At 53.9% G+C, this 22328-nt stretch overlaps 1 protein-coding gene across 3 annotated transcripts in view; it reads right to left on the reverse strand.

Moving 5' to 3' along the window:
- The window catches only part of LOC118018340 (leucine-rich repeat-containing protein 20), a 110725-nt gene that overhangs the window by 23011 nt on the left and 65386 nt on the right, over positions 1-22328 (reverse strand). For 2 of the 3 annotated variants that reach the window (XM_035016751.1, XM_035016740.1), the window contains 2 exons: positions 22042-22191; positions 476-643 (listed from right to left, as the gene is read on the reverse strand). In XM_035016751.1, the coding sequence (XP_034872642.1) occupies positions 476-643; positions 22042-22191 (318 nt within the window). The remainder of the gene's footprint in view (positions 1-475; positions 644-22041; positions 22192-22328) is intronic. The other variant, XM_035016760.1, reaches the window with a different exon arrangement.

Consider the following 22328-nt stretch of genomic DNA (forward strand, 5'->3'; position numbering starts at 1 on the left):
TTGCAGAAGGCGGAAGGCGAGCTCTGAGCCTGGGGCGGGAGACCCTCAGGGTCCTTGGGGGAGCATGTAAGTGCACTGGAAAGCTAGGAGACGCTGCTCTGAACACGGCTGCCTAGTGGCCTCAGGTGGTTGTACATGGATATAGGGTCCCAGCTGGAGAGTCTGGGAGGCAGCCTTCTGGGACCCAGACAGAGCTTGTAGGCCCGCTGGGACAGGGCAGGCCGTGAGGAAGCCAAGGCCTTCGACCTGCCAGGTGAAAGCAGCTGTTCAACCCAGCCCCAGCAGGCGGCAGGGCCTCAGAACGCTTCCCTTTCCAGGCTCAGTGCCCTGTGCTCAGGTGTCTCAGACCAGGAAGCTCACCCTTGCCCTCACGTCTGTGAAGGTCTGACCCCAGAGCCCCATGTCCTCCTCAGAGGGAGGAACTGCAGACAGAGACAGTGGGAGATGCAGGGACCACATGGCCGGGGCCGCTCACCCACGATGTCGTTCTCCTCTAGGTTGATGGTCTCTAGTGCTGGCAGGGTGGTGAGCTGCTCGGGGAAGTCATGGAACTGGTTGCGGGAGAGGTCGATGGCCTTGAGGTGTTGCAGGGTGCTGACCTCACTGGGGAGGCGGTGCAAGAAGTTCCCTTCCAGGTGGAGCTCTGTATGTGTGGAGGGAAGAGGAAGAGGGGTGAAAGGGAGCAACCTACAGATCACAGGGACAGCGGTACCTGGGCCAGGAAGGCAGTGAGGGAACCCCAGCCACAGGCAGCCCCCCGCCCTTCCAGGGGCTCCCTCCGTGTGTATGCAGGAGGAGCACCTGCCCTGCCCTGTCAGCTGGGCTCCCTGCTTTGGGCTCTGGAATGGAAGGCTCTCCTGACAGAAGCCTGGCCTAGACTAAGGGTCAGGATGGGCCAGCTCCTCCCTCAGACGAGGCGTCAACTCTGGGTCTCAACAGGACAGGTCAGGGCGGGCAGGCCCTGGATGCCCGATACCCACGATCCAGCGGAGGGACACCACTTTCTAGCACCCTCCCTGCTCAAGGAGCTGCCAAGGTCCTTCTGTGTCACGTGACCTCACTCCCCTGCTCAGCCACAGCTGGGCTGGCCCAATAGGTGTGGGCTCCTGCCCTATGGTAGGCAGGCGGCTGCTGGGAAAGCTGAGCAGCAACAGAGCCCAGGTGAGAAGGTGAGCTGGGCTGGTGTGTTCCACAGAGAGAAGAGGGGGGAGAACCGGGGGGCCCTGGGCAGGGAGAGGGATGGGGTGCAGAAACCAAGAGTCAAAGGGGAGGTAGGGTAATGCAGGGCTAGAAGAGTGGGGGATCTGGGGCCCCCACTGCCCGGTTCAAGCGCCAGCCGTGCTGCCTGAAAGTGGTTCCCTCAGTCACTGAACCACGTTCCATCTCAGTTTCCTCATGTGCAGGTGGGGACTAATACTACTACCACCTGCCTCACAGTGTTTGCTGTTGGAGCGGTCCCCGTCAGCGTGGGTAAGGCACGTGGCGTGGCGCCCGGCACACGGGGAGCATTCCTACGAGCTGCTGTCCCGACCACAGCACAGTGCTCAGTGAAGATCAGCGGTGTGCCAAGTGCTCAGCACGTGGCTGACACACAGTAGGTGCTCCATAAACACTGGGGAAGAGCCTAAGGAAGCAGAGGAAGCCTGCTGGCAGCAGGAGAACGGGGGAGACAGAGAAGCAGAACCACCACGAGCCTGCGATAAAGAGGCTGGACCGGCAGAGGCCTTGGTCCCCACTGCGCTCCCAGCCCCCGTCAGCATGGGACCTTGCCGTCAGCCCCTCCTTTGTTACCTGACTCAGGCGCACCCTGTCACCTTGTCTGGCCTCAAGGAAACTGAGGCCCAGAAGCGCCAAGGGACCTGAACGATGACCTCCACTCTTCTCCCCGGGGCCAGCTTCGCGGGCCTGTGACCCATGCAGTCACATGGGGTCCTAGGCTCAGAAGTCTGAGAGATTGAATGTTCTATGCTGCCATTCTGAAAGTCTTAATTTTATCCTGGAATCTGTGTTTGATAAATAGGGCTGGAGTCATGGAGAGTCAGGTCTCCCCCTGCGTCCCGAGGACACGTTCTCAGCAGCATGCTCTCTTGACCCTGACACTCCCAAGACAGGCTGGCCTCCCTGCTCCTCACCCCTGTGCTGCAGCTGTGGCAGCTCTCCATCCCGGCAGGGGCCTGGGCATGAGCATCAGGAGGGCATATGTGCTCATGGCGTCCCCGGTGGAGCATGGTGCCAGCAGCCCCCCCCGCCCCCCGGCGCTCCCTGCCCCTGGGCTGGCATCCCCGAAGTATGTCTAGCAGGTGGCAGCTGGAGGCCGAGTCTAGGCAGGAGGGAGCCTTTCGTCCACCCCAACCCGGGTTCGAGCACGTCCTGAGGTAGAGGTTTAAAGATCTTTGAGGGGCGCCTGGGTGGCTCAGTTAGTTAAGCACCCAACTCTTGATTTCAGCTCAGGTCATAACCTTGGGGTTATGGGGTCAAGCCCCATGTCGGGCTCTGTGCTCAGCCGGGAGTCTGCTTGACGTTCTCTCCCTCTCTCTCTGCCCTTCCCTCCCCGCTCACCCATGCTCTCTCTCTCTCTTAAATAAACAAATCTTAAAAAAAAAGATACTTGCGATGCTGGCTGCCCCTCCCTAGATCCCATCCCTGGCCAGGGCAGAGTGTGGAGGTCCCGCACACTGTGGGAGCTGTCAGGCCTGAAGGTTCATGCGTGTGTGCCCTGCATCGTGGGGATAGGGAGACCCTAAGCACTTATGAGAGGCTGCCCTTCTTCCTTCCCTCCACCCAAACTTCATGAGTCTGGCTTGAATTTGTCCTGGCCCACTCAAGGCACCCTCTAGAAATGGGACACAAAATACAAATTGTGTAATTTCTTAATACACACAAATTAAAGGCTCTGATACCTGCATCTCAAACTGGCATGGCACGGTATAAGGATGAAATGTAAAATGCACGCTAATAATTTAAAGTGTTAATTTCTCCTTACTCAGATGGACCTTCAGTAGCAAAGGAAAAGTACCATGACACCCTAAGAGCGACCTCAGGGAAAAGGAAAACACTTATGTACCTTTAACGACACTGTTCTCCTGCTTTTTGAATGAGGACCCTGCATTTTCATTTTGCACTGGGCCCCACCGATTACGTGGCTGGCCCTGCTCCTCCCTCTGTGCTCCACCCTCCTTCCTCGGACCCTCCAGGACACAGAGCTGTGGGAGATGAGCTGCTCTCAGGTGCCAACGGCCCCTCCCAGGGTTTGGCAGTGAAGGCAGAGCCCCGGACCCTGCCCCCATGCACTCTCTGTACCCACACACTGGAGTACCGGCCACACCCGGGCCCCTGCTCTGCCATGCTGGGGCTTGGGCGGACAGGAACTGTATCTGATTCATCTTTGTTCCCTCCATCCAGCCCTCTGAGGGGTACCTTGTGGTCACTCAGCAAATACTGGATGAATAATGACTCTTCCCACCCCCTACCCAGGGGGCAAACAGATAATGCGGGGGCCTGGCTGGCTGCCTCTCATTTTCCCACCTTCAGGGACATCCTGAACCAAAGCTCCATCAGCAGAACCACAGCTCGCCCCCCACAAACCCAGGACCCCCTCAGCAGCCAGTTCTTAGATGGCCACGCCTTAAACCAGAAAACATCCCTATCCAGATCACGCTTCTAAGGTCACCGTGTTGGAAGGGATGCTGGAGAGCGTCCAGCGCTTCCCAGGCTTGCCTGTGCCAGACACTGCAAGCATGCTGCTGCCTCAGGGTCTTTGCACCTGTAGTTCTCTCTCTCTTTCTCTCTTTTTTTTTTTTTTAAAGATTTTATTTATTTATTTGACAGGGAGAGGCACAGCGAGAGAGGGAACACAAGCAGGGGGAGTGGGAGAGGGAGAAGCAGGCTTCCCGCAGAGCAGGGAGCCCGATGCGGGGCTCGATCCCAGGACCCTGGGACCATGACCTGAGCCGAAGGCAGACGCTTAACGACTGAGCCACCCAGGCGCCACTTAGTTCTCTCTTTCTAGAATGCTCTTGACCAGTATATTTCCAGTGTGCGTCCTTGTCAAATGTCACCGTATCTAAACTGGGGTCCTCTCCCATCGGTTTCTGCCCCCTCCCCTCCCCTGCAGTCCTTCCCTCCCCACAGCATCCATCGTCACCTAACACGTTGACCTGTTGGTGCACTGGCTGTCTCTCCCATGACAGCAGGAGATGCACGACGCTGGGGCTTCGCTCCGCTGTGGAAAAGTGCCCACAGCACGGCGCCCAGTACACGTGGAGGACTCCGTGTTAGACGAGTGTGCAAATGAATAAACAAAGGAATCGGAGCATCACCCTCACAATTTTGCCAAACTTCTATTCCATGATACGCTGTTTCTCCTTAAATTGAGTCGTTCTTTTTTATTACATGAAAATGGGAAAAGTTATTACTTTCCGTAAGAATAATGTTATTCAATTCTCACTGGCAGCTGCTGCCGGTTGAGGAATCTGGGCACCCGGCGCATTTACACCAGCGGAGGGGGGTGTGGAGGGCAAGGGGTGGCTGCCTCCCACAGGCTCTCAGAAGCCACTTGCCTGGAACGGACATTTGTTCTCAGAGGAGAATCGGCCCAATTTTCCTGGCTGTTTGATTCCTGTTTGGTGCATTTCCCTGAGCCCTCCTTTTCTGAGAATGTGCCTGCCACACTCTAATCTGGCGGCCGCCGCACCCCCAAGTCCCCAGTTCACAGGCCATCTGCCAGTGGGGCCGGCCACGGGCCCCTTAGGGAGCCTGTCTGGCCTCCACAAGGCAGCTGCTGGTGATGAAGCGGGCAGTTTTGAGGGCACAGCGCCATTTGCTGAGCTCGGTGGCAGGTGCCAGTTGGTGTTATAATGGGGAGGGGGCAGATGTCAACTGTCCCCGGGTTTGTTTTCATTCCCATGGTCAGGAATGCCAACTCTAGGAAGGCCTCCTCACGGCTGGGCTCTGGATCCTCCCCTCCTGGAACCTGCTGCATTCCCCCAGCAGATCTCACCTGCTGGGTCACACAGATGAGACTGGAGCATGGCCCCACATAGACAGGGGAGGCCATATGGTATGGGTGTGACCAAGCCAGGCTGTGGGTTCTGAGTCAGACTCTGCCACTTCCTGACTACGTGACCTTGGGCAAATTGTATATCTTTGCCTAGGTTTCTTCATCTGTAAGATGAAGACAGTACGAGAGTCTTCTATAGGACTCCTGTGAATTTAAGTGAATTAATACACAAAAAAGACTCTGAACAAGCTAGGCACACAGTAAGCACTGTGTAACTATGTGAGATAGACAGATGGACAGGCAGACAGATTTGGCAAACAATGCCAGGCACCCATTGAAAGCAGGAATCCAGTTAGGAAGGAGTTACCTGCTAGGCTTGTATTTCTTTTCTTTTTTTTTTTTTTTAAGATTTTATTTATTTATTTGACAGAGACAGAGATAGCGAGAGCAGGAACACAAGCAGCAGGAGTGGGAGAGGGAGAAGCAGGCTCCCAAGGAGCAGGGAGCCCGATGCGGGGCTCGATCCCAAGACCCTGGGATCATGACCTGAGCCGAAGGCAGACGCTTAACGACTGAGCCACCCAGGCGCCCTAGGCTTGTATTTCTAACCGCCCAAACTTGGGCTTAGAAGAGAGTGCTCTTTGCCCGAAGCTACAGTAAACACAAGACGGTCCTCTGGTCCTCTGCTCCTTTGGATACGCCAGCAGAGTCCTGAGGCCTTTGGGGAGCAGGTGTCTGAGGCACCGAGCAATGGGGAGCTGAGAAGCACAGCTCAGCATTACAGCTGCACAGCATGTGAGCTTGCAGGGGTCCCACCATCTGTTGGCCCTGTCCCTTGACACCCCAGCTCGGGGGTGACCAGGGTAACTGCTGCAGGGGTGGAGAAGAGAATCTCCCCTTTCTTGGTTTTGTTATCCTCAATTTTTGACATGTTCTGAATTGCTATTAAAAAAAAAAAGAGCCTTTTATGGAACCATTTTGGGCCTGAGTCTAATGACAGCCCCAAAGTGGCCTGGAACTGTGAGAAGCACCCACCACTGCAGACAGCGTCTGAGAGCCTTTTAGGAGCTTGCCTCCACAGGCAGCTAGAATAGTCAGGGCCAATGGGGCCATGAAAGCTGATAGGAGAGTGGTCCCTGGGGAGCTCAATGGCCTGACAGAGCACTCTGTCCCCAGCAGTCTGCTCCCACTGTAGGGGCCCCGAGGAAGCAGCCCTGACTGGCAGGAGCCTCCCCTGCCTGCTATCTCTGCTGCTCAGGGCTGGTGGAGACAGACCATCTAGTCTGGGAAAGTGGGCTGCAGAAGGCTCTGCCCAGTGCCCCGGATGCAAACCCCGAGGGTCATGGCCAGTCTAGCAAGCACTCAGCATCTTTCACCCCCACTCAGGGTAGCAAGTTTGACATCATTCTTGAGGCTGGCTTAGGGGCCACGACATCCTTGAACAGAGATACCCAGAATGACCAGAGGGGCTTTCTTGCCTGCACCTCAAACAGGCTCACAGGGTGATGGGCACTTGCTGCTTACATCCAGGTTTGGGGGAATTGTGCTGAGGATGGACAGTGGGTGCGTATGTGGTCCAGCTCCAAAGTCTCGTAGATAGAGCCCAGGCCAAAGAGGCAGTCCTCCACCACGGGGGATAACCAGGTACTGCTGGGCCAGGGAGAGAGGGCAGGAGCCAAAGGAATAGCCAATGGGAAACTAGGCAGAGCTGGCCGTGTGAGGTGTGAGAACCCCAGGCAAGCAGGTGGGCAATGTTGGCAGGGCCCAGCGAAGAGGACGGCGATGCTCTGGGAAAGGTCCACGAAAGGTGTTAGAACAAGTCGGAGTTGAGCTCCGAGGAAAAAGGTTGAAGCCATGTTTCCAAACTAAGACCCAAGGCCAGACCAGAAGCCCCTTGAGGGCCAGGACCAGTGAGGTTCATCCTCGTATCCTGGGTGCCCAGCACAAGGCCTGAGACAGAGAGGGTGCTCCAGAAAGACTTGACAAATAAGGAACAAGGGTGGCATAGGCTGACTTGACCACAAACATCCTCAATTCTTTCCACTGCTCCCAGCCTGGCACAGGGCTAACCCCGAATCATGGTGCGTGTGAATGTGAGCAATCCATCTGTAATTTGATAGGAATGAGTGCTGCCCTTTCCAGAATGGGGTCCAACCAAATGGAGTCAAAATAGAAAGTCATGAGGGTCAAAAGAGCTTAGGAAGAAGAGCCTGCTGTTCAGAGTGGTTCTTGAGCAAACCTTTCTGGAGGCAGGAATGCCTTGTTGGGCTTGTACTTTTTAATTAACCATGCTGGGTGACAGAGCAGTCTTGGCCTTCTGATAACCTAGGCTCTCAACATGTAGGGACTTGACATTATGTAAAGCTTTGAAGAGTTAAGTCTTTCATGGGTCAGGCTCTGAGCCTCTCCAATCTCAGGGCCATCATTCTCTGCACTCTGCTTATTAAGTCCTTCGCCCACCCTCTTGGAGGCAGCCCATGGGGTTTTTGGAGCTAGACAGATCCAGTATCAGATTTTAGCTGCCCCACTCCCAAGCTGTGTGATGTTAGGTAAATCACCAAACCTCTCTGAGTCGTTTCTTTCATCTCTAAAAGAAAAGAGATGAGGGGCGCCTGGGTGGCTCAGTGGGTTAAGCGGCTGCCTTCGGCTCGGGTTGTGATCCCCGGGTCCTGGGATCGAGCCCCACGTCCAGCTCCCTGCTCAGTGGAGAGCCTGCTTCTCCCTCTCTCTCTGCCAGCTGTTCTGCCTACTTGTGCTTTCTCTCTCTGTGTCAAATAAAAAAATAAAATCTCTAAAAAAAAAAAAAGAAAAGAAAAGAGATAAAACCTCTGAGGTGCTAGGAAAATTGAAGGAGATGATACATGTACAGCGCCTGGCATACAGTAGGTGCTCAATACACATTTAACTCTGTCCTTGCCAAAGGTGTAGGAAAGACAAAGGACATAAATCATTTTACGGTCCAGAAAACCCAGACCATAGAAGCGTCGTGGCCCGCTGCCCAGGGTGACTGGGAACTGGAGAGAGCAGGCGTTTGATGAGGGGCAGCTCTTTGCACCTACTGTTCCGTAGTTCCAGGCCCGGCTCAAGAAACGTGTGTTGAGCATTCCGAGCAGAGCAGCGAGAGTTCCTGTCCTGCTCCTCCCTAAGCCTGAAGAGAAGGGGCAGTGATTCTGCAGAAGCCTCTGGATGATATTCATTCTAAGAGCATGCGAGGGAAGGAGATATGCAGAGCCCTTGAGTCATAGCGGGGGCGAGATAGAGACGTAGAGAAAAGCTACTGAACAGCAGGAAAGAGACTTGGCAGGACACACTGAGCATTTATTAAAACGACATCAGTTAGATGAAAAGCTTTCCCGCTCCCTGGCTCTGGAGAGGTCCCTGGCTGATCCCGGCATGGCTCCTCAGCAGAGTGCAGCTGGCTCGCATTGCTCTTCCGTCCTGAGCATGTGCCAAACCAAGCTTTCTGCTTCCAGTGGAAGTGTCTTCAGCCTTCCTGGGACTCTGCTCGCCCTCGGCTCTACCCAGCCCTGGCCCCATCTTGGTGTCTGGATGCCTCCCCCTTCCGTGAGGAAAGGGGGCAGTCTTCCATTTCCCCCTTCCCTTATCTGTGAATCTCAAGGAACACGGGGAGCATCTGTACATAGACCCTGTCTGTGCCATCGGGATGCTCAAGACAAGTAACGGTCCAGCCCTCAGTCGTCACTGAAGGCAGCAGGTAGCCTAGCACTGGGAGGTGCTGATACCTGTCACAGAAACCGAATGCTATCCCAACTGTAACTATAACATTTTGTTGTTTCAGCCAGAGATCTGGGATTATTTGTTCCTGATATGAAGCTGGCCCATCCTGACTGATATGGTTTGTTGAACTTCAGATGCATTTTCTGCTTACAAAAGCCGTGTGTGCTCATGGCAAAAATACAGACATCACAAAAACACGGAGCAGAGGAAAATGAAAATCGCATGTATTTTCACCCCTAGAGAGTACCAGAGTTGTTTGCTATTCATTCTTCCATATTTTTTTTATGTATATACTAACGGATGGATGGATACATGTTTTTTTTTAAAAAAACAAAAAACCCCACAAAATTGCAGGGGCACCTGGAGCTCTTGGTTTTGACTCTGACTCAGGTCGTGATCTCCTGGGAGATGGAGCCTCATGTCAGCAGGGAGTCTGCCTCTCCTCTCCCTCTGCCCTCCCCCCACCCGAAATCAATCAATCAATCTTTTTAAAAAATGCAATGATAGACTATACACTCGTTTGAGATTGGCCTTTTTCACTCAATAGAGCTTAGGCAGCTTTCCAAGTCATTGCTTAGTGCATCCTCTGGAGATCTCAGCACTAAAGATTAAGAAACTTGTGGAAACACAATCAGCCTGGCCCCAGCCTCCTGCTCCCCAGGGAAGGCTGCTCTCTCAAGTCTGGCCTTCCTTTAGCGGCAGGATCTGAGGAAAGGCTCAACTGTGAAGAGGAGAGGCTGGATCTGCCTAAAAGGTAGCCTCTCTCACAGCTCAGAAGCTTTTCTGAAAAGCACGAGGCAACGAGGGAGTGAGGGAGTCGAGGGAGGAAGATCCAGCTGGGCTGGGCAGGCAGATCTTGCACCCTTGGCAGTCCGGTCCTTAACGGCATTAAGCTCATCAAAGGGGCTGCATTGAAGCTGGGTTGGAAGGGGAGGCTTTCCATTGCTGAGCTTCCAAGGGGGCCCAGAGGTGCTCTGGTGAGGCAGTGTCAGCCCCCTTGGGTGAATCGGGCCCTGCTGCCTTGGCTAAGTGTTGAGGTGCTAGGCTGGAGTGGGGGAGGGCTTCTAGGAAAGAGCTCTCGTGCTGGACACCAAAAGTTCAGCTCACGGGGTCTGGGGCTGATAAAATCTAACAGCTAACAGCTCTTGAGCACTGCTATATTCCAGGTGCTTGTTCTCGGGGTTTCCCTGCAATCAGCATGTTCATTTTCTCATAACCTATGAGCCCCAGTTTGCAGAGAGAGAAAATTATGTGTCCAAGGTCAAACCTCAACCTCTCCCCCAGATATTTGACTTTCCTCCCCCAACTCCCAAACCGGGCTTTGAACCCCAAGAGAAGTGGGTCACTCGGGTACCACTCTTTTTCCAGCACTGCTTCCCTAACCCTGCAGTCCCTGTTCTCAGAGTAGAGACTCAGCAATTCTCTGCTTCTGACCTGGTTCTAGCCCACCTCCTCCTGTGTCCGTGGGCGCCCCCTTCGTCTGGCCAGCCCCCTGGGAAGGTCTCGCCTGGCGTATACAGCAGGGCAGAGAGGACACCCTGACAGAGGGCTGGGAGTGGCAGACATGCTGCCCGATACAGAGGATTTGTTAAGCGCCGCCTAGACGCTCAGCCTGGCACTTGAACATGAAATGGATACTCTTTGAAAAGTAAAAGCACTCAATCAATGGAATTCTTTCTGTTAGGGAAGTATAGACCCATGAGACTTAATTCTTGGATTCTGGAGCCTTTGCTGGAAACAAAATTGAAAGCAAACATTAAAGCAGGAATTGAAAGGGAAAATAAAAGAGAAGGTGGGTGCAGGCAGGATGTGTGACTTACAGGAAAGTCACTGAGATACAGGGACACCAGAACAGCCCACATTCCCTCACTCGACCCCCAGTCACTGGGCGCCTGCCATGGGGATTGCTGCTGCGTGACTGTGGGGAGGGCGCGGGGAACACCAGCGTCTCCCCTCAACAAGCTTACACACATGGGGTTGGGGTGTGTGGGGGAAGACAAATAAATAAGATTATTTCAGACGGTTAGGAAGGCACTTAAGATCAGAGTGAAGAGTGAGAAGGAAAGAGCCCAGGGGAAAGCTATCAGGAAATCACAGGTACAAGGCCCCAAAGTAGGGAAGATTTGACACATCCAAGGAACAGAGAAGGGGGCAGTGTGCCAGGAGAGGGGATAGAAAGAAGAGCCGTGGTGGAGGTGGGGCCGGAACCAGGTTAGGCAGGGCCTCAGAGACCTTGCGAAGACAGCGAGTTTACTCTCCGTGAGATAGGAAGCCAGAGGAAGCATTTCAAGAATAAGTGTGCATGTTGTGTGTTGATTTTGTATCCCTGGGAACTTGCTGAACTCGTTGATGGGTTGTAGGAGCGTTTGGTTTTTGTTGTTTTTTTTGTAGATTCCTTGGAGTTTTCTATGCAGACAATCATATCGTGTGTAAATAGTGGCAGGTTTTTTTAAAAGATTTTAAAGGGGAAAGGGGGAGAGGGAGAGGGAGAAGCAGGCTTCTCGCTGAGCAGGGAGCCCGATGTGGGACGTGACCCCAGGACCCCGAGATCATGACCTGAGCTGCAGGCTGACACTTAACCGACTGAGCCACCCAGGCGCCCCAAATTGGGGCAGTTTTATTTCTTCATTTCCAATATATATGCCTTTCTTTCTTTTTCTTGTCTTGCTGCAGTAGTTAAAACTTTCAGGATGAGGGCAGACATCCTTGCCTTGTTCTCAAATTTACAGAGAAAATATTTCATCATCAAGTCTGATGTTAGCTATGGGATTTTTATAGATGTTCTTTAGCAATTTAAGGCACTTTCCCTGTATTCCTAGTTGGTCAAATGCTTTATCTTTGTCAACGATAGGATCATATGATGCTTTCTCTTCAGCCTTTGATATGATAGAAAACACTGATTTTTCAAACGCTTTTCAAATGACACATCTGGAAAAACTAATAAATCCCACTTGCACATCTGGAATAACTACTAAGTCCCACTTGGTCATGGCATTTAATTCTTTTTATACTTTGCTGTATTTGATCACTAATGTTTTGCTGAAAATTTTTGTGTCTCAGTTCATGAGAGACACTGGCCGATAATTTTCTTTTTGTACCATCTTTACCTAAATTTTTTTTAAAGATTTTTTTTTTAATTTATTCATTTATTAGAGAGAGAGAAAGCACATGAGAGGGGGGAGGGTCAGAGGGAGAAGCAGGCTCCCCGCCGAGCAGGGAGACCGATGCGGGACTCGATCCTGGGACTCCAGGATCATGACCTGAGCCGAAGGCAGTAGCTTAACCGACTGAGCCACCCAGGCGCCCCCCATCTTTACCTAAATTTGAAATCAAAGCACGACTGGCTCCCTAGCATGGGTTGGAAAGTATGCCCTTCTCTCCTCTTTTCTGGAAGAGACTATGTAAAATTGATGCTAATTCTTGTTTAAACATTTGCTAGAATTCTCCAGTGAAATCATCTGGACCTAGAGAAAGTATTTTTTTTTTTTTTAATTTAAATTCAATTAGCCAACACATTAGTTTCAGATGTAGTGTTCAGTAATTCATCAGTTGTGTACCACACCCAGCTGGGCCTAGGGAATTTACGTTGAGTTTATGAACGCCACGTGGTTCACAATGGACTTGGTAAGTTTTGAACGGGAACCAAACCATGGAGCAACAGCTCCCAGGCCCTTGTCACAAGGGGAGGGCAAAGAACACAGGTTTCTTGGGATGGAATCCACCACACCTGTCGAAGTCCTAGCCCTGTCTAAGTCTGGGATGTTATGTCGCCCTACCCTGGATGCCTAAGGTTTTCTCTGATGTGTCCACTCCAGAGGAAGAAGAGAATTGTGGCGAGAGCCCAGCCACCTGATGGGCTGGTGTGTTAGGCTCCCAGAAACCCACAGCTGCAGCCACAGCTGGCCCTGCTTCTCACCCCGGGGGCCACGACACACTTCTACGCGGTGGCTTCGCAACAATGCTGTGGCCTGGCCAGGCTCTCATGGACACAGAGGGCTGAGGTCCTCTGGTCCCAGGGGCCTGCGTTAGCAGGGTCTCCACGTGTTCCTTTCTGCTCTCCCTTCCGCCAGTGTTCAGAGTCCAGCAACCTGGGCTCCCAGGATGGACGGGGGCTCTGGGAGGAGACCCTAATTCCATCCGTCTCCCAAGATTGTCCGTGGCCTGAGTACAGCCCGTCATGACATTCCCTTATTTATCATCCCTGCTGAAGTGTGGTTCCCGGTGTCTGCTTAATGGACCTCTCCTTCCCCCAAGTTCTTCTTATGACTTCCGCATCATCCTCATCTTGGACAACCGCCAGGTCTGACTCAGAGGCCTTGGGTTGACCCCAGGGGAGAGAGGAAGCCTGCTGATTCCATGAAAGGGCAAATGAGGCGGCCTGCTGTAATTAGGTAGGGAGGCATCGAGGGAATGTGCTAGCTCCAAAAATATCTGCCCACTGAGGACCAATCAGCACCTTGGCCGTGACCCTGCGTCAATGAGCAATCATGCTGCTGCCTGCAAGGGCCCCCCAGGGGTGAGGCAGCAGCTGTCCTTCCATTGGCCCATGCTTGGCACACGGACAGCTGCTGTCCACGGCGGACAGAGGGGCCAAGAGATAAGAGTCAAGTTTCCAAAAGCCACATCTGCATGGACGGACACAAGGAAGGGGAAAGAAAACTCTTCTAACCGGGTCTGGAACTCACTAAAGCCAAGTGCTAACCATCTGCCTCGTGAAAAGAATAAGGTGACTCTCGGGCGCCTGGGTGGCTCAGATGGTTGAGCGTCTGCCTTCGGCTCAGGTCATGATCCCAGGGTCCTGGGATCGAGTCCTGCATCGGGCTCCCTGCTCCTTGGGAGCCTGCTTCTCCCTCTGCTTCTCTCTCTCTCTCTCTGTCTCTCATGAATAAATAAATAAAATCTTTAAAAAAAAAAAATTCCTCTTAAAAAAAAAAAAAAGAATAAGGTGACTCTCGTACCAACATGGGCCACTTGCTAAAATAAAAGCTAAGTGAAAAAGACAAGTTGCAAAACGGTGGACACACTCTACAGAGGAGCTCCACAAAGGGGCTCTGGCCATGGACCCGCAGTCCCGACCCCTTCTTCCTTGCTGTGAGGCCTTGGGCAAGTTACTGGTCCTCTCCCTGCCTCAGGTTCCTCCTCTGAATCAAAGTGCTGATAACACTACCGACCTGGCAGGGTTGTAAAGATTTAAATGATCTCGTACTTGCACAGAGCTTCTCCCAGTGTCTCCCTGTGGCTATAATACACTGTAAATGTGACCAACATTAAATACATTCATGCTCATACTGGCAACAGATGATCTCTAGAACTGGTAAGTAGTTGCCTGTGGGTGGAGGAAATGGATATCTGGGGACGGGAGTGAGAGGGAGACTTATTCACCCCTATTTCCCTCTCTAATCCTTGGGATACTGTACTGTGTGCATCCGTTGCCCATTCAAAACATATAACAGGAACCTCAAATGAAGGCTTAGAATCTTATAACAACTAGAGAAATGTATGGGAAGTGGGTACAAAGGGCAGAGGGGGGATGGACACTTCTAAATCTCAGAGCCAGGAGCAAAGGAGAGCTTGGAACAGGGGAAAGAAGGGGAACCGCGAAGCCCCATGTCACACGGGGGGCGAGGATGTTTCCCTTGGGCCCTGCAGGACTGAGGCATCCGAGCCTACGCCAAGTTGCAAACAACATCCCAGGGTCCCAGGTGTGCACATGAGTCCTGCGTCTGCTGGTTTCCAGGGGCTGGCGACATGCAGGATGGACATGTTCTCCTGCTTGTGTGGCAGGAACACTTCTCCGGGCTGCCTCTGAGTCCCCTCCAAAGGGACAAACTGATTTATTCCTGTCACTTTCCAGAAAAAAGGACAAAGTTTGGTTTATAAGGATTTATAAATGAAGTTTACTAAATAACAGCATATGAGATTTATATACTTCCTGCGGAGTATTATTATTATGTCCATTTTAGGATGAGAAAGTGAACGCTCAGAGTGGTTCAATCATTTGCCCGAGGTCACACAGCTGGGAAATGCCAGGGCCAGGTTTTCAGACCCAGTGGTAAACCAGTTCCTCCCAGTTCCTAGCACAGTGGCTGGCAAAGAGTGGCCACAGACAGCTGAGTGAATAAGGAATGACAGAAGGTGCCATCCATCAGAGGCCCGGCTAAGAAACTCTGAAAGCCATCCACAGATGGCCCAGCATTAGCTCCAGTCCTTCAGGCCTTTTGGACTAGACTTTGCAGCAACTCCCATCAAGAGGCGGAGCCTAGTTCCCACCTCTTGACCTTGGGCTGGCCCCGCGACCACTCTGGCCCATGGAACGCAGCAGAAGCGGTGTTCCGGGACATCCAGCTGGGCACTACCCACTTCCTTCCTCTGGGAGTCCAGCCACTGTGCCGTGAGGGAGTCCAAGCAGATCCAAGCCCACAGGGAGCGAGGCCCTGGCGGCTGAGGGACCTCCCTCCCCAGAACAGGTAACCTCAGTCTGCACGACATCAACCAGAACCGCCCAGCAGAGACCAGCTGACCCCCAGAGCTTGAGGGACTAGCACACTGTTGTTTGAAATCACTTAACCTTAGGGTGCTTTGACACGCAGTAAGAGAGCAAAGAAACAGCTCCTCTGTTGCCAAGGATCCTCCTGGAGCGAGGCACGCTTGCCTAGACGTTCTAAGGACAGCCGGCCACATCCCCCCGGCACCCCAGCTCTGGGCTGCCCTGGAGAGGAAAAGCAGGTCTGTGGTTCTGCTCCACGGGGACAGTTCAACCTCCTGCTGGGGGTCTGAGCTCCACCTGCGTTTAGCTTGTGTGCCACAGGAGGGCTCAAACGTTGGGGGTGCCAAGGGAAAGACGGTAGCAGAGAGCAGAGCATGGTGTTTCTCTGGAGAAGGCTTCCCCTTTGTGGCACAGTCCTGGCTCCATAGTGAGGTTGAGTGGGAGAACAGGAAAAGCAAGCAAAGTGGGGATACCGAGGCAGGAGCCCCCTGCCACTCTGCTGTAATAAATGACTACAAACCAGATGACATAAAACAACACACACTTCTCATCTTACAGTTCTGGAGCTCAGAAGACCACGATCGGTCTCAGAGGACTAAAAGACGGTGCGGAGCTATGTATGGTCTGGAGGTTCCAGGGGAGAATCCGTGCCTTGACCTTCCTGGCTTCTAGACGCCTGCGGCCGTACTGCTCCAATCTCTGCTTCTACCATCACATCTCCTTCTCAGGGCCCTCCTGCCTCCTCGTGGACATCTGCACCCCTCCCACTTAACCCAGGATCTCTCTCCACGTCCAGGTCCTCAGCTGATTAACATCCGCAAAGCCTCTTTTGCCACGTAAGGTAACATAGTCATAGGCTGCATGAACTAGGACGTGGACACCTCTGGGGGGTCATTATTCCGCCAACCAGGTGGTGGGAAGTCGCTCATTCACCCGCTCAGTGCGTAGTTTTGAACACCTACCACTATGGGCCAGGTCCTGTGTTGGATGGTGCTGGGGCTGCAGCGACCCCCAGGGCTGTGCATGGATGAACTCAGTCAATCTTCACAGGAGCGCTCTGAGGTAGAGCCTTTACTGTTATTATTCCACAATACCAAGAGGGAAACTGAGGCACAGAGCCATTCAACAACCTACCCATGCTTACAGAGCTAATAAGTGACAAAGAGCATCAGTCAGGGCCTCAACCAGGAACAGATGGCACCCTCAAATTAGGATAATCACGGAGGCTTCATTTGCAAGGAGCTGTTTACAAAGGTATAGGGAGCTGTAGGGGAACCTCAAGGGATCACGCAGGAACCCTGGGTTCAGAGCAGGGAGCTGTCACCACCCACAGCAACCCTGGGATGACAGAGTCATGTGGAGGCTGCCTCGAGGGAAGTGACATTGGAATGAGGAGGACCTCACAGGGAGGTGGCCAGGGGAATATATTCACTGAGCTTCTTCTCTCTCTTCCCCTGATCTCCTGTGGGGGAGGTCCCCATTGGCTGCATCCAACCACAGCCAGAGAGTGAGAGAGAGTAGGATCAGAGGGAAACAGAAGACAGCACACCCCAGAACTGGGTGTCTATGCTTTGAACATCGCGAACAGCCCAGCCTCTCATCTTGTGGGTCCTGGTTCAGCCTAACCACAAGGCAGGCTGCTCCTCACCCTGGTGAGTCCCAGGCTCAGGGTGACATCAGGGCTTGATGACCTCATAGGATAGATGGACAGCCTTAAAATGCTGGCCTTGATGATCCTATCTCTAGAATTCTATCCTAAGGATGCTAAAGCCCATAGTACTTGGGATTCCTTTAATTCTCTACTAAGGAGGGCTGACCCACTGCCCATAAGCATGCGCACAGGGGTTACAAACAGAGTACTGCGGCCCAGGGGATTTCAACAACAGACATTTATTGCCCACAGCCCTGGAGAAGGGAGTCAGGAGGTTTGGTTTCTTGGCCTTTGCCCCCTTGAGCTCGGCCAGGTAACCCCAGGGGACAGACATCCTTGAGACCAAAGGCAAAAACTGATGCAAAAGGCCACAATCTTATCACTACCTTGGGATCAGGTAGGAGTTCTTGATCGTCGGCAACTGTGAATGACTCAGGTGAGACAGAGCCTCCCGGACCCTGCTGTTCCAGTGGTGGGCTATGCAGAGGGAACAGAAGATGTGTGTCCAACAGAGTAGATCTGCCCCATCCCAGACTAAAACCGAGACGTCAGCATCCAACTGACCACTGCAAGGCTTCAGTGTCTGCCCTGCTTTCCAGCACTGTTCTGGACGCCCTCTCTTCTCCCCCTTTATCCACTCAGTGCCATCAGCTAGAGAAAAGTAAGCCAATGGGCCAGGGCAATGCAGGAAGTGGAGGGAGACACCCCCACACCATCTCCCACTGCCTTCAGGTCACCTGCCCCGGCTCCCTCTTGACAGGCTCTCTGAGGATCGCTCACTCGTTCAGGCCAGTCGCTGACGCCACACCATATCCCCCTGCTCCGTAATGTTCAGTCTTGTACTGTTTTAGTCCATTTCCCAAACACACCTCCCATCTTCCCGAACGATGCCGTGGGAACTCCCCCTTTCTTTCTTTCCAGTGCCCCCTCCAAGCCATTTCCTCTGCAGGTTCCTGATTCCCCAGTGTTTTGGGCTGCATGGTGTCCCCCCCCAATTCCTATGTTGAAGCCCTAGCCCCCCGTGCCTCACAGTGTGGCTGTGTTTGGAGGCGAGGTCTTTAAAGATGTGCTCATGTTCAAATGAGGCTTGTGTTCAAATTAGAGTGGCCCTAATCCCATCTGACTGGCATCCCAAGAAGAAGGGGAGGCGAGGACATGCAGAGAGACCCCAGGAACACTTGTGCACAGGAAGGCCACACAAAGACACAGCGAGAAAGTGGCTACCTGCAGGCCGAGGAGAGAAGCCTCCGAAGAAACCAAACCTCCTGACTCCCTTCTCCAGGGCTGTGGGCAATAAATGTCTGTTGGTGAAGCCCCCTGGGCCACAGTACTCCGACTGGGCAGTCCTAGCAAACTAATACACGCACTCGAAGCAGACTTGACTTCTGCCTCGGCCTGCCCACCAGACTTCCTGTAAATGTCTGCTGTGTCCCCCTCGGGTGTTAAGGTGGCTGTCTGCTTTCACACCCACCTCCCCCCGAGAGACTGGGGACTCCTCAAGGCCCGCATCTAGGTCTTTGCTGTCCCAACCACCCCAAATGGCTGGTGCCAAGGGGTTAACCGAGATGACACATGTCAAACCCTCCGCGAGAAGCTTCGAGGGCTAAGTGCCCCGCAAATTCGGACCCTCGGGTTATTACTTACCTGTCCGTGCCCACAGCACAACAGGTGCTCCCGAGGAACTGCTATACTGAGCTGAAAGGCAGGCTGTGAGCAACTGAACAGGCACGCAGACAATGGCCAGGCCACATATAAAAACAGCACTCGGACCCACACCCTGCAGCCCCCTTGCCCAGGGAGCCAACCCATCCGCTGTGGGAACTGGCCCAGGAGGCCAGTCTGCTCTCGCTCATACTCGCAGGGACTCAGACGGCAGTCTCTATGGACGGTCCAGTTAGCCAAATATGACTCCCGTAACAATCGGCCCCAAATGGCCAGGACTTGATTACCAACGGACAGCTTCGGGTCGACTGGAGAAAGCCAAAAGGCACCCTAACCAATTACACAGGATGCCTGCTGCGAGCTGGCCTGCCTCCAGCTCCCCCATCCCCGCCAGCGGGGCACAGCCTTCCCTTTTATCCCACTCCTCTGCCTGCCTTTGAGTCTCTGCCAGACCCCGGTGACAGCTGCCGGCTACCCCCCACCAACTAGAGCCGGTTCTGAATAAACAGCCTCTGCTTCTCAGCTGGGTGGCTTTTGTGGATCTTCACAGGTGTGCAGGCCCCGGACACGGTCATGAGAAGAGCTGACTGACTCGTATCGGGAGGAAGTGGGGAGACAGGCACCCAGGAGAAGAGGGGACAGAAGAGCCGGAGTCAGACAATGAGACGCACTCCACAGGGCGTGCCTGCCCTTCGCAGGGATTCCACCGGTGCCATGGGCTTTCTCGTGTTTTGCTTTCTTCTTCTAGAACCCGGGTGAAGGGCATCCAAGGCATGGAATCATTTAAAGATGACCCAACTCCGAGGGGGCCATGAGCCCAGCAGAAGCCAGTCCCCAGGGCGCCCACCGGAGACAATGTGGCAGGTGGGGAGGAGGCAGACACGGCGTTCCCCCCAGCAGCAAGGCAGTCCTCCTCCTCCATCAAGAGCCAAGCAGAGGAAGCTGGCAAGCCAGCAAAGCCTTATTCAAGCTTCCCTTTCACACATAAAAGGAGAGGGTTTTTCAACTTGAAAGAGAAACCACAAATCCAGGCTGGGGCCCAGAGCCATGGCTCCAGGAGCCAGGTGCGGCTCTTAGCCCCAGCCCCTCCCTGCCCCGGTCCCCAGCCCACCACCAGCTCCTGCTGTCACCACCTCTGTGAGGTCCAATTACTGCATACAGCACAGCTTTCCTTTTGTGATCCGGGGCGCCGTGGGGGAGTCAGGAGCCGCCAGCCACAGGGAGGGAGGGCCAACTGCATCCTTCAATGGACCTCTGACGGGAAGGGTATTATGATAAACACATTTCCGTAGCGAAGGCACAAATGTGCAGGGCTCCACATGCATTTCTCTGGCATGTGTCACCGTGCCCCCTGGAGAGGGCCTACTTATCCATCCACCAAGGCGCTGCCAAATGTCAAGTCCTTTGAAAGCCCTTGCTTTCCATACCCACCCGCTGCCCACGCCACTCGCAGGGAACATGAAGTTTCCTTCCCGGCGGCCTCAGCATGCCCTCCACACCAGCATCACAGGACTTGGTGCTGTGGACAAGTCCGTTCAGAGACCCTGGGCTGCTTGAGGGACGGACCTGGTCTACCAGTCTCTGTTCCTCCGCCTCCAGATAGAGACGTCTGGAATACGGCAGGTGCTCAAGGGAAAGCTGAATGAAGGAGAGCACAAATGAATGCTCGTGCTACCTGACTGCCCTTCCTGCAGCACCCACCATGCATTTTCGATCTTTCTACTCTCGTCTGGGAAGCAAACATGTCGAGGGGACCCATGGGCTACCGCAGGTGGCCTGGAAAGGCAGCCCTGGCCCGCGTGGTGGACGTGGGTGTGTGGCTCTGAGATGTTTGACAAGCCTCCTCTCCCTGACCTTCCTTTTCCATCCACGAAAGGCCATGGCAGAGACAGCTCTGATAGATTACGGGAGATTCTTCCAGCTGATGGCTCATGGGCTAAATCGACCATGCAAGAGTTTCATCGGCTTCCAGATTATATAAAAACTGATACAATCCCCATTAAACCCCTCTCCTAGCTTCTACTGAATAAAACAGAACACTCCTGTGGCGTATCTGGCTGAAGCTGAGCAGGGCACGTTTTAGTTTGCCGCAGTCCCCACAAGTCTCACGCCCAGATGCTCTTCGCTCACATGCTAGTCTCTTAGGTATTCGCGTCTATAACCCGAGCCATGGCCTCAACCTCAGCACTTCAGCATGCCTGGAATAGGTTTTAAAAGACAATCACCAGGCCCATACTCAGACATTCTGACTCAACTGGTCTTGGGGTGGAGCTAAGGCAACTATGTTTGTAGAAAAGTGCCCCAGATGATTCTAATTTCCGCCAGGGCTGAGCGCTGTGGTCCATGGGCCCTGCTGGCTGTGAGGGCCCATCTCATCTGTGCAGAGAAGCAGCCACGAGAAAAGGACGGATGGGAAAATTAGCCTGGTTGAAAGTGCCCACGGTGCCCCGGGGAGCCAAGGGCTGCCCTAGGACCCCTCACCCCCCCGTGGTTTAGGCACCAATGCAGCAAGCCCTGTGAGCGTCACTCAGAAATGACTCTGCAGACCAATCCTTCCTCCTTGGCCCACACGCTTGCAGCTAGCCGGTGGCCTTTCCAGGTCTGCCTGTAGCTTGCTTGTCCCTGGGCTGCGTTTGCCAATTCACGCCTCCCTCTCCACTCGGGGCTCTGCCCGATGCCCTCACCTCCCCTAGGATGCCAAAAATCGACCGTGTGAGCTATGTCTGTGCACGTCCCTCCTACTGCATCAGCATTTGACTTACTCATTTCTCTAAACAGGCCCTGAGACCTGTTTCATGCCCCTAGCAGATAGAATTCCAGAAGGCATGACTCGCCTCTCCTATGCCCCCTGTGCCCTCCCCAATTCTCCCACCCATGGCTCACTGAGCGGCAGGGGACTCTCTTGGAAGGGTAGAGGGGCTGCTCTATGGAGAGGGGACGGGCACTGTGGTGGCCACTGCATCTAGCTCGCCCAGCTGGAGAAGCCATTTCAAGAGAATCCACAGTGCCCACCTGCCTGTCACCTGCCTGTCACCTGCCCGTCGCCCAGCCAAGCACCTTTGTCCACTTGCTGTGTGTGCTCAGGACAGCAAACTCCAACCTCCCCAGTGCCTGTCACTCCTGACCCAAGCAAGCAGCGTGGGAAACCTGGGCCAGGGTGGTGGGGTAGGAAGGGGGCTTGTTCAAGCCTACTGAGAAATAACTCCTTGTGGGCCTCGGGACCCCACAAAGTCCTCCGGTCTGTTCTGAACAAGACAATCACCCCTGAACCCATACCCTTGACCATCAGTCGATCTGATTCACAACGAGCTAGAGGGAGGAGCAACAAGTAGAGACCTCCAGGCCGTAGAAAGGACACAGGTCCAGCCTTAGAGCCTCCCTCGGGAATGATTTCCCAAGTCTAGCTGACCCGACCCTGGCCCCAGTGGACACTGTCCACACAGGGCTGGCGCCTGAAGGCCGAGGGCTGGCCATGCCCTCCCAGCTGGGCTGAGCGGGGCCTACCTTGGAGCTGACAGAACGTGGTCATAAACTTGCTGGTGAGGGACTTGAGCTCATTGTTAGCCAGCGTGATGAGGTGGATCTGGTCGGTGACATTCCGCAGGACCTTGTAGATGCCAATGGGGAAGGAAACCAGCTTGCACTCAGCCAGATCTGCAGCCAGAGAACAGAGACAGAGCAGAGTTAGCCCCAGCTCCTTGGGGACTCGCCCCACACCGCATAGCCCCCGACCCTGCCTCTGCTCCCCACCTCCTTTCTCTCTCACCTGTCTCCCCTGTGCCAGGCTCGAA

This window comes from Mirounga leonina, unplaced genomic scaffold (genome assembly GCF_011800145.1).
Source record: "Mirounga leonina isolate KUSES-001 unplaced genomic scaffold, KU_Mleo_1.0 Mir_106, whole genome shotgun sequence".
Lineage (NCBI taxonomy): Eukaryota > Metazoa > Chordata > Mammalia > Carnivora > Phocidae > Mirounga > Mirounga leonina.